The sequence below is a fragment of the Clupea harengus genome, chromosome 24 (assembly GCF_900700415.2).
Source record: "Clupea harengus chromosome 24, Ch_v2.0.2, whole genome shotgun sequence".
NCBI classification, from domain to species: Eukaryota; Metazoa; Chordata; class Actinopteri; order Clupeiformes; family Clupeidae; genus Clupea; species Clupea harengus.
The window spans coordinates 18,345,211-18,359,480 of NC_045175.1; the positions used below are offsets into that span (position 1 = coordinate 18,345,211).

The window sequence follows — 14,270 nt, forward strand, 5'->3', positions numbered from 1 at the left end:
TGTGTGTGTGTGTGTGTGTGTGTGTGTGTGTGTGTGTGTGTGTGTGTGAGAGAGAGAGAGAGAGAGAGAGATAAGGAGAGAGTATACAAACATGTTAACCTTACTTACTAACTAGAGAGAGAGAGAGGTGAATATGCAGACATTGGGGGAATTATTTGAGTGTGTGTGTGAGGGACCGCTCGGTCACCCCACGTTTTTGGGATGTGGCGACTACAGATAGTGGTGAAGAGGAAAAACTACGGTGCACAAGATGATGGTTTTCTTACAAAAATATTGATTTGGCTGGGGAAATCTCTCCAACACCAAACATAAATAAGAAATTAAACTATATCTCTCCTTTCTCATCAGCCGGAATTGTAATACCCTTAATACCCGCTCCCAGAGCTGGCTTTCATTATTTCTCCCTCATGTTAACTCTAAATTGGGCAAGACAGCTTTCTGTTATAAGGCACCCTACATTTGGAATGATATATACAGTATATATATGCATATGTATTGTATTTGTATTTATTAATTTGTTTTTAATGTATTAACTCTTCATTGTACCCTCGGCACCATTGTAAACGAGGGTCTTATTCCTCAATGTGTTTTCCGAGGCTTAAATAAATAAATCAAATAGTACTCAAAAACTAGCTAACTAGTTTAAACAGCAATGCAACAGCAATCCATCAGTATCTACTTCACCTCTCAACAAGCAAGTACTCCGTCTGAACCACCCCTTCCAAAGGAATGAGGCAACCTTAAATAATGCCCATTGGGCCAAATTGGTAGCCTGGATACCAGACCGAATTTAGCCCCGCCCACAATTTTTTTGGTTGGGAAGTTCGGTCTGGCATTACTCCATTGAGGAGAAATTATCTGCGGCTCGATATCGGCCGTACCAATCAAATTGTTAAGGCGGGCTTTATACGATGATGGACAGATGATCAACAGTAACGTAACCAACCACGTCACCAACACACGAGTTGAATTCGTTTTCAACAAACATGGCTGCCGCTGGAGAGCTGAAATGTATAGATTCGAGTCCATTTAGACATTGACAGTGCATTCATTTTGAAAGAGGAACAGAGAAACGTGATTAAGGCATTTGTCAATCGAAAAGATGTTTTTGCCTTCCTTCCTACGGGATCCGGTAAAAGTGTAATGTATCAGCTGCCCCTGGTCACATACTACGTTGTTCTGATTGGTTGTAGGTAACCAATTGAGCGAAGAGGCATTTTTTCTTCTGGTTCGGTTGAAACACGCCCCATAATCACAGCCCAATGGAGCGATATCAGACTCATATTCTGACTAGAATTATGAGTATGACATCGTCAGGCTACCAAATTGGACCAATCATGCCCAATTGGATCCAGGCATGTCAGTGGGGTAACCCTCCCTGCATAAGTCCTATAATGCACATAATACATTACATTGACAAATGCATCACTCCACCATCAAGTTCACCAATGTTCCCATAACCATACATTTACCATATTTACACCTTTTACACATACCACCCATATTATTCACAAACACACCTAACAAACATCACATTAAGCACCCCTCATGCCAATTCCCATCTCCCTTCCCTGTGGGACATGGAGAAATACAGTCCTTAGCAGCGCGCGCTTCCGCAAACAAACAGCAGAATTGGAGTGTTGAGTGAGACTGTGAGTATCTGTATGTATGAGTGAGTTAAACAGGGTTGTATGCTGAAACAGCGAGTAAAGGTGATATGACATGATTATGGATGTAATGATAATAAACAAGTGAACGGTTACAATGGTGAATTATGTTTTGTATTTATACTGCGGTAATACCGCGTTGCAAACACACAATGGCGTTCGCGTCTGAACTCGCGCCAAACTCTCACAGCCAACCATGCACACAGCTGCATGGAATGGGTGGCTAGCGACAGACATGACTAGGCGTGTGTGTGTGCGTGAGTTCAGTGTCTCTCTCTCTCTCGCTATTGCAGGGCAACGTGAGTAAACTTACATTTTAATGCGACCGGTGGAAAGGGGAATTCACCTTTCCACAGTGTGTTTGAGGGAGGGAGGGAGGTGTGTGTGTGTGTGTGTGTGTGTGTTAGTTTTAAAGAGAGAGAAGGAGTGAGTATGCAGACTTGTTAACCTTACTAATTATTAGAAAGAAGTGCTGAATATATTATTTTGTCACCTTATATAACCAGGCCACAGACACACAGACCAGTGTCTCCAGTGCCCAGCTGTGTGTCTCTGAAGAGTGACTGGTCCATGGCAGACCCTCCTAATTTCAGTAGTGGACCACCACAGTCTGATCCAAAGTGAGTTGTCAGCTATTTTACTTTACATGTTTACATTTTACAAATAGATTTATAACAATGGGGAAGTGTGTGTGTGTGTGTTGTGTGTGTCTGTGTGTTAAAGAGGGAGTGATAAGGAGAGAGTATGCAGACATGCTAACCTTACTAACTATTAGGAAGATGTGTTGGCTAAATCTATTTTACGTTTTACAAATACAGATATCCATGGTCCATGGGACACCCTCTCAATTTCAGCAGTGGACCACCACAATCTGTTCCAACGTGAGTTGTCAGCAATTATATTTTACGTTTATGTGCAAGAGTGGAAAATGATTTGCATTTGTGTGTGTGTGTGTGTGTGTGTGTGTGTGTGTGTGTGTGTGTGTGTGTGTGTGTGTGTGTGTGTGTGTGTTAAAGAGAGAGAGAGAAGGAGGGAGTATGCAGACATGCTATCTTTACTAACTATTAGGAATAAGGGTTTGCTAAATCTATTATTTTGTCTCCTTATATAACCAGGCCACAGACACACAGACCAGTGTCTCCAGTGCCCAGCTGTGTGTCTATGAAGAGTGACTGGTCCATGGAACACCCTCTCAATTTCAGCAATGGACCACCACAGTCTGATCCCAAGTGAGTTGTCAGCTATTTTATTTTATATTTCTGCGTTTTACAAATACACATACAACAATGGAAAATGTTTTGTGTCTGTGAGTGGGTGTGTGTAAAACAGAATTGTCAGTGTGTGTGAGTGAGTGTGTCTTAATGTGTGTGTGTGTGTGTGTGTGTGTGTGTGTGTGTGAGAGAGAGAGAGAGAGAGATAAGGAGAGAGTATACAAACATGTTAACCTTACTTACTAACTAGAGAGAGAGAGAAAGAGGTGAATATGCAGACATTGGGGAATTATTTGAGTGTGTGTGTGAGGGACCGCTCGGTCACCCCATGTTTTTGGGATGTGGCGACTAGAGATAGTGGTAAAGAGGAAAAACCACGGTGCACGAGATGATGGTTTTCTTACAAAAATATTTATTTGGCTGGGGAAATCTCTCCAACACCAAACATACAAACAAACATAAATAAGACATTAAACTATATCTCTCCTCTCTCATCAGCTGGAATTGTAATAACCTTAATACCCGCTCCCAGAGCTGGCTTTCATTATATCTGCCTCATGTTAACTCTAAATTGGGGAAGACAGCTTTCTGTTATAAGGCACCCTACATTTGGAATGAGGTCCAAAAATCTTTAAGGTTTTGCTCATTTATTTAATTAAGGGAATTCTCAAATCTTATCTCCTTTACAACTGACTTCTCCTGTAGTGATTGTAACTGATGGTTGACTTAACCATAGTATTTTATTGAATCTTTAAAATAGTTGTTTATGACCTTTTCCCTTGTATTTCTGTATTATTATTATATATATATATGCATATTTATTTTATTTGTATTTATTCATTTGTTTCAATGTTAACTCTTCATTGTACCCTCGGCACCATTGTAAATGAGGGTCTTATTCCTCAATGTGTTTTCCGAGGCTTAAATAAATAAATCAAATAGTACTCAAAAACTAGCTAACTAGTTTAAACAGCAATGCAACAGCGATCCAACAGCAATCCATCAGTATCTACTTCACCTCTCAACAAGCAAGTACTCCTTCTGAACCACCCCTTCCAAAGGAATGAGGCAACCTTAAATAATGCCCATTGGGCCAAATTGGACCAATCATGCCCAATTGGATCCAGGCATGTCAGTGGGGTAACCCTCCCTGCATAAGTCCTGTAATGCACATAATACTTACATTGACAAATGCATTAGTCCTAAAATATATTACATTAACAAATACATTAATCCACCATCAAGTTCACCAATGTTCCCATAACCATACATTTACCATATTTACACCTTTTACACATACCACCCATATTATTCACAAACACACCTAACAAACATCACATTAAACACCCCTCATGCCAATTCCCATCTCCCTCCCCTGTGGGACATGGAGAAATACAGTCCTTAGCAGCGCGCGCTTACGCAAACAAGCAGCAGAATTGGAGTGTTGAGTGAGACTGTGAGTATCTGTATGTATGAGTGAGTTGAACAGGGTTGTATGCTGAAACAGCGAGTAAAGGTGATATGACATGATTATGGATGTAATGATAATAAACAGGTGAACGGTTACAATGGTGAATTATGTTTTGTATTTATACTGCGGTAATACCGCGTTGCAAACACACAATGGCGTTCGCGTCTGAACTCGCGCCAAACTCTCACAGCCAACCATGCACACAGCTGCATGGAATGGGTAGCTAGCGACAGACATGACTAGGCGTGTGTGTGTGCGTGAGTTCAGTGTCTCTCTCTCTCTCGCTATTGCAGGGCAACGTGAGTAAACTTACATTTTAATGCGACCGGTGGAAAGGGGAATTCACCTTTCCACAGTGTGTTTGAGGGAGGGAGGGAGGTGTGTGTGTGTGTGTTAGTTTTAAAGAGAGAGAAGGAGTGAGTATGCAGACTTGTTAACCTTACTAATTATTAGAAAGAAGTGCTGAATATATTATTTTGTCACCTTATACAACCAGGCCACAGACACACAGACCAGTGTATCCAGTGCCCAGCTGTGTGTCTCTGAAGAGTGACTGGTCCATGGCAGACCCTCCTAATTTCAGTAGTGGACCACCACAGTCTGATCCAAAGTGAGTTGTCAGCTATTTTACTTTACATGTTTACATTTTACAAATAGATTTATAACAATGGGGAAGTGTGTGTGTGTGTGTGTTGTGTGTGTCTGTGTGTTAAAGAGGGAGTGATAAGGAGAGAGTATGCAGACATGCTAACCTTACTAACTATTAGGAAGATGTGTTGGCTAAATCTATTTTACGTTTTACAAATACAGATATCCATGGTCCATGGGACACCCTCTCAATTTCAGCAGTGGACCACCACAATCTGTTCCAACGTGAGTTGTCAGCAATTATATTTTACGTTTATGTGCAAGAGTGGAAAATGATTTGCATTTGTGTGTGTGTGTGTGTGTGTGTGTGTGTTAAAGAGAGAGAGAGAAGGAGGGAGTATGCAGACATGCTATCTTTACTAACTATTAGGAATAAGGGTTTGCTAAATCTATTATTTTGTCTCCTTATATAACCAGGCCACAGACACACAGACCAGTGTCTCCAGTGCCCAGCTGTGTGTCTATGAAGAGTGACTGGTCCATGGAACACCCTCTCAATTTCAGCAATGGACCACCACAGTCTGATCCCAAGTGAGTTGTCAGCTATTTTATTTTATATTTCTGCTTTTTAAAAAAACACATACAACAAATGGAAATGGAAAATGTTTTGTGTCTGTGAGTGGGTGTGTGTAAAACAGAATTGTCAGTGTGTGTGAGTGAGTGTCTTAATGTGTGTGTGTGTGTGTGTGTGTGTGTGTGTGAGAGAGGGAGAGAGAGATAAGGAGAGAGTATACAAACATGTTAACCTTACTTACTAACTAGAGAGAGAGAGAGGTGAATATGCAGACATTGGGGAATTATTTGAGTGTGTGTGTGAGGGACCGCTCGGTCACCCCACGTTTTTGGGATGTGGCGACTAGAGATAGTGGTAAAGAGGAAAAACCACGGTGCACGAGATGATGGTTTTCTTACAAAAATATTTATTTGGCTGGGGAAATCTCTCCAACACCAAACATACAAACAAACATAAATAAGACATTAAACTATATCTCTCCTCTCTCATCAGCTGGAATTGTAATACCCTTAATACCCGCTCCCAGAGCTGGCTTTCATTATATCTGCCTCATGTTAACTCTAAATTGGGGAAGACAGCTTTCTGTTATAAGGCACCCTACATTTGGAATGAGGTCCAAAAATCTTTAAGGTTTTGCTCATTTATTTAATTAAGGGAATTCTCAAATCTTATCTCCTTTACAACTGACTTCTCCTGTAGTGATTGTAACTGATGGTTGACTTAACCATAGTATTTTATTGAATCTTTAAAATAGTTGTTTATGACCTTTTCCCTTGTATTTCTGTATTATTATTATATATATATATATGCATATTTATTTTATTTGTATTTATTCATTTGTTTCAATGTTAACTCTTCATTGTACCCTCGGCACCATTGTAAACGAGGGTCTTATTCCTCAATGTGTTTTCCGAGGCTTAAATAAATAAATCAAATAGTACTCAAAAACTAGCTAACTAGTTTAAACAGCAATGCAACAGCGATCCAACAGCAAGCCATCAGTATCTACTTCACCTCTCAACAAGCAAGTACTCCTTCTCTACCACCCCTTCCAATGGAATGAGGCAACCTTAAATAATGCCCATTGGGCCAAATTGGACCAATCATGCCCAATTGGATCCAGGCATGTCAGTGGGGTAACCCTCCCCGCATAAGTCCTATAATGCACATAATACATTACATTGACAAATGCATTAGTCCTAAAATATATTACATTAACAAATACATTAATCCACCATCAAGTTCACCAATGTTCCCATAACCATACATTTACCATATTTACACCTTTTACACATACCACCCATATTATTCACAAACACACATAACAAACGTCAAATTAAACACCCCTCATGCCAATTCCCATCTCCCTCCCCTGTGGGACATGGAGAAATACAGTCCTTAGCAGCGCGCGCTTACGCAAACAAGCAGCAGAATTGGAGTGTTGAGTGAGACTGTGAGTATCTGTATGTATGAGTGAGTTGAACAGGGTTGTATGCTGAAACAGCGAGTAAAGGTGATATGACATGATTATGGATGTAATGGTAATAAACAGGTGAACGGTTACAATGGTGAATTATGTTTTGTATTTATACTGCGGTAATACCGCGTTGCAAACACACAATGGCGTTCGCGTCTGAACTTGCGCCAAACTCTCACAGCCAACCATGCACACAGCTGCATGGAATGGGTAGCTAGCGACAGACATGACTAGGCGTGTGTGTGTGCGTGAGTTCAGTGTCTCTCTCTCTCGCTATTGCAGGGCAACGTGAGTAAACTTACATTTTAATGCGACCGGTGGAAAGGGGAATTCACCTTTCCACAGTGTGTTTGAGGGAGGGAGGTGTGTGTGTGTGTGTGTGTGTGTGTGTGTGTGTGTGTGTGTGTGTGTGTGTGTGTGTGTTAGTTTTAAAGAGAGAGAAAGAGAGAAGGAGTGAATATGCAGACTTGCTAACCTTACTAATTATTAGAAAGAAGTGCTGAATATATTATTTTGTCACCTTATGTAACCAGGCCACTGACACGCAAACCAGTGTCTCCAGTGCCCAGCTGTGTGTCTATGAAGAGTGACTGGTCCATGGTAGACCCTCCCAATTTCAGCAGTGGACCACCACAGTCTCATCCAAAGTGAGTTGTCAGCTATTTTATTTTACATGTTTACATTTTACAAATAGATTTATAACAATGGGGAAGTATGTGTTGTGTGTTAAAGAGGGAGTGATAAGGAGAGAGTATGCAGACATGCTAACCTTACTAACTATTAGGAAGATGTGTTGGCTAAATCTATTTTACGTTTTACAATTACAGATATCCACGGTCCATGGCAGACCGTCCCAATTTCAGCAGTGGACCACCACAGTCTCATCCAAAGTGAGTTGTCAGCTTATATTATATTTTACATTTTACAAATACCCATACAACAATGGAGAATTGTTTGTGTTTTTATGTGTGAGTGTGTGTGTGTGTGTTTAAGAGAGAGAGAAGGAGGGAGTATGCAGACATGCTAAACTAGCTAACTATTAGGAAGAAGTGTTTGCTAAATCTATTATTTTGTCTCCTTATGTAACCAGGCTACAGACACACAGACCAGTGTCTCCAGTGCCCAGCTGTGTGTCTATGAAGAGTGACTGGTCCATGGTAGACCCTCCTAATTTCAGCAATGGACCACCACAGTCTCATCCAAAGTGAGTTGTCTGCTATTTTATTTTACATGTTTACGTTTTACAAAAACACATACAACAATGGATAATTGTTTGTGTGTGTGTGTGTGTGTGTTAGAGAGAGAGAGAGAGAAGGAGAGAGTATGCAGACATGCTAATCTTACTAACTATTAAGAAGATGTGTTAGCTAAATCTATTATTTGACCCTGTGTGTGTGTGTGTGTGTGTGAGATGAGACAGTATGCAGACATGCTAACCTTACTAACTATTAGGAAGGTGTTAGCTAAATCTATTTTACGTTTTACGAATACAGATATCCATGGTCCATGGGACACCCTCTCACTTTCAGCAGTGGACCACCACTGTCTTTTCCAAAGTGAGTTGTCAGCAATTATATTTAACATTTTACAAATACAGATATGTGCATAGGTGGAAAGGTATTTGCGTGTTTGTTTGTGAGTGAGTGTGTGTTAAAGAGAGAGAGAGAGAGAGAGAGAGAGATGAGAGAGAGAGAGGGAATGGGAATGAGTATGCAGACATGCTAACTTTACTAACTATTAGGAAGAAGTTTTGGCTAATTCTAAATCCATTATTTGACCCATTATGTGTGTGTGTGAGACGGGAGAAGGTGTGATTTTGTGAGAGAGAGAGAGAGAGAGAAGGAGTGAGTATGCAGACATACTAACCTTTCTAATTATTAGGAAGAAGTTTTGGCTAATGCTAAATTATTATTTGACCCAGCATGTGGGTGTGTGTGTGTGTGTGTGTGTGTGTGAGAGGGAGAAGGTGTGATTGTGTGTGTGTGTGTGTGTGTGTGCGCGTTTGTGATACATAGAGAGAAGGAGAGAGAATGCATACATGCTAAACTAGCTAACTATTAGGAATAAGGGCTTGCTAAATCTATTATTTTGTCTCCTTATATAACCAGGCCACAGACACGCAGACCAGTGTCTCCAGTGCCCAGCTGTGTGTCTATGAAGAGTGACGGGTCCATGGTAGACCCTCCCAATTTCAGCAATGGACCACCACAGTCTCATCCAAAGTGAGTTGTCTGCTATTTTATTTTACATGTTTACGTTTTACAAATACACATACAACAATGGATAATTGTTTGTGTGTGTGTGTGTGTTAGAGAGAGAGAGAGAGAGAGAGAGAAGGAGAGCGTAGGCAGACATGCTAATCTTACTAACTATTAAGAAAATGTGTTAGCTAAATCTATTATTTGACCCTGTGTGTGTGTGTGTGAGATCAGACAGTATGCAGACATGCTAACCTTACTAACTATTAGGAAGGTGTTAGCTAAATCTATTTTACGTTTTACGAATACAGATATCCATGGTCCATGGGACACCCTCTCACTTTCAGCAGTGGACCACCACTGTCTTTTCCAAAGTGAGCTGTCAGCAATTATATTTAACATTTTACAAATACAGATATGTGCATAGGTGGAAAGGTATTTGCGTGTTTGTTTGTGAGTGAGTGTGTGTTAAAGAGAGAGAGAGAGAGAGAGAGAGAGAGAGAGAGAGAGAGAGGGAATGGGAATGGGAATGAGTATGCAGACATGCTAACTTTACTAACTATCAGGAAGAAGTGTTGGCTAATTCTAAATCCATTATTTGACCCATTATGTGTGTGTGTGAGACGGGAGAAGGTGTGATTTTGTGTGAGAGAGAGAGAGAGAGAGAGAGAGAGAGAGAGAGAGAGAGAAGGAGTGAGTATGCAGACATACTAACCTTTCTAATTATTAGGAAGAAGTTTTGGCTAATGCTAAATTATTATTTGACCCAGCATGTGGGTGTGTGTGTGTGTGTGTGTGAGAGGGAGAAGGTGTGATTGTGTGTGTGTGTGTGTGTGTGTGTGTGTGTGTGTGTGTGTGTGTGTGTGTGTGTGTGTGTGTGTGTGTGTGTGTGTGTGTGTGTGTGTGTGTGTGTGTGTGTGTGTGCGTTTGTGATACATAGAGAGAAGGAGAGAGAATGCATACATGCTAAACTAGCTAACTATTAGGAATAAGGGCTTGCTAAATCTATTATTTTGTCTCCTTATATAACCAGGCCACAGACACGCAGACCAGTGTCTCCAGTGCCCAGCTGTGTGTCTATGAAGAGTGACGGGTCCATGGTAGACCCTCCCAATTTCAGCAATGGACCACCACAGTCTCATCCAAAGTGAGTTGTCTGCTATTTTATTTTACATGTTTACGTTTTACAAGTACACATACAACAATGGATAATTGTTTGTGTGTGTGTGTGTTAGAGAGAGAGAGAGAGAGAGAGAGAGAAGGAGAGCGTATGCAGACATGCTAATCTTACTAACTATTAAGAAGATGTGTTAGCTAAATCTATTATTTGACCCTGTGTGTGTGTGTGTGTGTGTGTGAGATCAGACAGTATGCAGACATGCTAAACTTACTAACTATTAGGAAGATGTGTTAGCTAAATCTATTTTACGTTTTACGAATACAGATATCCATGGTCCATGGGACACCCTCTCACTTTCAGCAGTGGACCACCACTGTCTTTTCCAAAGTGAGTTGTCAGCAATTATATTTAACATTTTACAAATACAGATATGTACATAAGTGGAAAGGTATTTGCGTGTTTGTTTGTGAGTGAGTGCGTGTTAAAGAGAGAGAGAGAGAGAGAGGGAATGGGAATGAGAATGAGTATGCAGACATGCTAACTTTACTAACTATCAGGAAGAAGTGTTGGCTAATTCTAAATCCATTATTTGACCCAGTATGTGTGTGTGTGAGATGGGAGAAGGTGTGATTTTGTGTGTGAGCGAGAGAGAGAGAGAGAGAGAAGGAGTGAGTATGCAGACATACTAATCTTTCTAATTATTAGGAAGAGGTGTTGGCTAATGCTAAATTATGATTTGACCCAGCATGTGTGTGTGTGTGTGTTTGAGAGGGAGAAGGTGTGATTGGGTGTTTGTGTGTGTGTGTGTGTGCGCGTGTGTGATACATAGAGAGAAGGAGAGAGAATGCATACATGCTAAACTAGCTAACTATTAGGAAGAAGAGTTTGCCAAATCTCTTATTTTGTCTCCTTATGTAACCAGGCTACAGACACACAGACCAGTATCTCCAGTGCCCAGCTGTGTGTCTATGAAGAGTGACTGGTCCATGGTAGACCCTCCTAATTTCAGCAATGGACCACCAAAGTCTCATCCAAAGTGAGTTGTCAGCTATTATATTTTACATTTTACAAATACCCATACAACAATGGAGAATTGTTTGTGTTTTTATGTGTGAGTGTGTGTGTGTGTTAAAGAGATAGGGATGAGGACAGAGTATGAAGACATGCTAACATTGATAACTATTAGGAATATGTTTTAGCTAAATCTATTATTTGACCCAGGATGTGACGGAAGTGACTGAGGTGTGTGTGTTTGTGTGTGTGAGAGAGAGGAGAGAGTAGGCAGATATGCTAGGGTTGGGTACCGAGAACCGGTTCCAATATGGCACCGGTTCCTTTACAACCGCTACCTACCCGGACCGAAATGCAACGCAGATTTCGGTGCTTCTTTTCAGTGCATGAGCCGATTTAAATAAATAACAGCAACAAATCATGCAGCTAAATGAACAAAACTTACGTAAAAAGGAATTATTTTAGGTTGCAACATGAAACACGGAGGCTGGATCCAAAACCGTAGAAAACTAGCGATAGCTAACGAGCAGTCACGTTAGTGGCGTAGATCTGTATGAGTACAATCTGTATGAATAATTTTTTCTTGGTCACAGGTTGCTAGGCAGATTTCGAGGGGCACATTTAAAACTGCCCCATCTCCCAATGTAAACTTCGGCCTGTGTCGCTCACGCTCATTGGTGTTTCAATAGCAACAGTCTTATGACAGCGAAGAGCAGACAGCATTTCACAGAGCAAGCACAAACAGAGCTAGCCATCAATTTAACAGAGAAAATGCCGAAAGGTAAACTGTCAAAAGTGTGGCTGTATTTCGCACAAAAAGATTCACACAACACAACGTGCTGCAAATGCAACAAAACAATTGCGTGTAAAGGGGGGAGAGAAGGCAAGAGTCAAAAGCAGATCAGCAACCAGAGACTGAAGACTAAATGGAGATGCCATCAAAACTAAACCTAGTCTCTTAAAGGGGCAGTACAAGTTCACGTACTCTGTGTGTTCAAATAACAAGATTAAGTATAAACAAGATAGAAAAGATAGGTATAAAACAAATCAGAAATGGTGAAATTTCATGAAATTTGAAATTGCAAACAAAATAATACATTTTTGACTGCGAAAGCAAATATGCTCATATTTCTGCAAAAGAATTGCTGAAGTTTGAAGCTGTAGTGTGTGTGTGTGTGTGTGTTTTGTATTTATTTATATGTATTTAAGTATACTGTAAACTGTTGTTAACAGTTAATATATTGTTCATAGTTTGAAGTTAAAATGTTTGAAGCTGTAGTTTGAAGCCAAGTGTTTTGTATTTATTTATATCTATAGTATACTTTAAATGGTTAATATATTGTTCCATTTGAAGAAAATGTTTTGCCTTGACAATAAAAAAAGCTAAAAGATTGGTTCAGGCACAGTTTAGGCACCGGTATTGTTTTAAAAGTATCATTTTAGCACCGGTATCTGAAAAAATCCAAATGATGACCATCCCTAATGCTAAGATATGCTACTAACTATAAGGAAGATGTGTTGGCTGAATTTCTTATTTACCCGTGGGTGTTTGTGTGAGAGAGTGAGTTTGTGCAAACATTAGTGTACACAGTATTTACACACTTATTGTTGTTTCTGAATGTGTTCATGTGTCTCCTACCTTCTGGCAGTTTAAGCTGAAAAAGTAGTTTTCTCTCCCGTGCCTTTTTCTCAAGTTCAAAAAAGAAGGATGTTGGAGGATCCATATAGTTACACTGGGAAAACCTGGCTCTCACAAGGGCACCCTCTCCTCTCTCCTCCATGAGACCATTTCACAGGAGTCTGTTCTTCTCAATAGCCTCACCCAAAAAGCTTCTTATAATTACTATCGATGTGCCTCATGTGCTCAGTAATTGCTTGTTCAAGTGCCAACATCCTCTTTTTAAGTGTCCTGGTGCTATGTGCAGTGTAGTGCAGTCAAAAGGTCTTTATCTGCACTGTGCCCTTATCCCATGATTGGCTCAGGGTTGGGAATTTAAATCTCTCCTCTCTCCAAGATTTCCAGAACAGATTAAAAGAGTGATCCTGCAATAACCTAGTGTTAAAGTGCAAGTGCGACAAGAAGTGCTAATTTGAGTGGACAGAGACAGCTACTGAAACACAATGATGGTCAGACAAAAAGGTTGAGGAAATAGAGCTACTATAGAACATGCCCTTGTTATCTGCTTCAGCATTAAACCAAGTCTTGCCCCAGACACCTGGTTGGCACTTGTCCTTAACCAAGTGTACTGTCTAACCCTATGAAAGGCATTCTGCTACAGATCAACTAAATTGAAATGATCAGTTACTCACATGGGTCCTTCAGTGGATGTGGTTCCTCATGATTCCTGTCTAACACATGATCTAATGTACAGTTAAAACCATCCCCCAGCACAACAACGTTACCCCGGGGGCAATTCACCAATTCCTCAGACAATTGCTCAAAAAAACGTATACGTTCATTACCTACATTTGGTACATAAAAGAGAAAATTCTGTCTCCCAGGGTCACATCTACACTCAGAATGCGGCCCCTCATAACCTCAACTGTTACTGGCTGACCTGTTATCTTGGTTGAGAGAGGTAGTCCCATGACTAACACAAACATTATCCCTCCATTTACGGATCCATTGCATTTTATCAGATTTTTTTTACCTGTAGAAATAACTCATTATGCTTTGCAACATTTCTACAACGGTTAATATTCAAAGACCCACTGTTATCTTAGCCTGGGAGATCGTAATTTCAAACCTTTTCGTCTCCCTTGTACGTCGCTTTGGACCACAGCATCTGCCAAATGACTAAATGTAAATGTAACCTTTTCCAGCCTGGGATTACACTGGTTTTTGGTCTGATCAAGAAAAACATTTATTTGTTCAACTGTGTAGCATGAAGGCTTCAGGGTGGTGTTGAAATCTCTCTCGCTTGTACTATCCTGAGAAATCGTGTCAGTGAAA

The 14,270-nt window shown here is 40.5% G+C and overlaps 1 protein-coding gene across 1 annotated transcript in view; it reads left to right on the forward strand.

Annotated features, from left to right (window-relative positions):
* Positions 1-2,181: 2,181 nt before the first annotated feature.
* LOC105893852 (NACHT, LRR and PYD domains-containing protein 12-like) overlaps positions 2,182-14,270 on the forward strand; it is a 42,367-nt gene continuing 30,278 nt past the window's right edge. Inside the window, exons 1-7 of the mRNA XM_042703526.1 lie at positions 2,182-2,287; positions 2,486-2,548; positions 2,783-2,896; positions 4,846-4,959; positions 5,160-5,222; positions 5,415-5,528; positions 9,097-9,210. Coding sequence (XP_042559460.1) covers positions 2,238-2,287; positions 2,486-2,548; positions 2,783-2,896; positions 4,846-4,959; positions 5,160-5,222; positions 5,415-5,528; positions 9,097-9,210 — 632 coding nt within the window. The 5' untranslated portion in view covers positions 2,182-2,237. The remainder of the gene's footprint in view (positions 2,288-2,485; positions 2,549-2,782; positions 2,897-4,845; positions 4,960-5,159; positions 5,223-5,414; positions 5,529-9,096; positions 9,211-14,270) is intronic.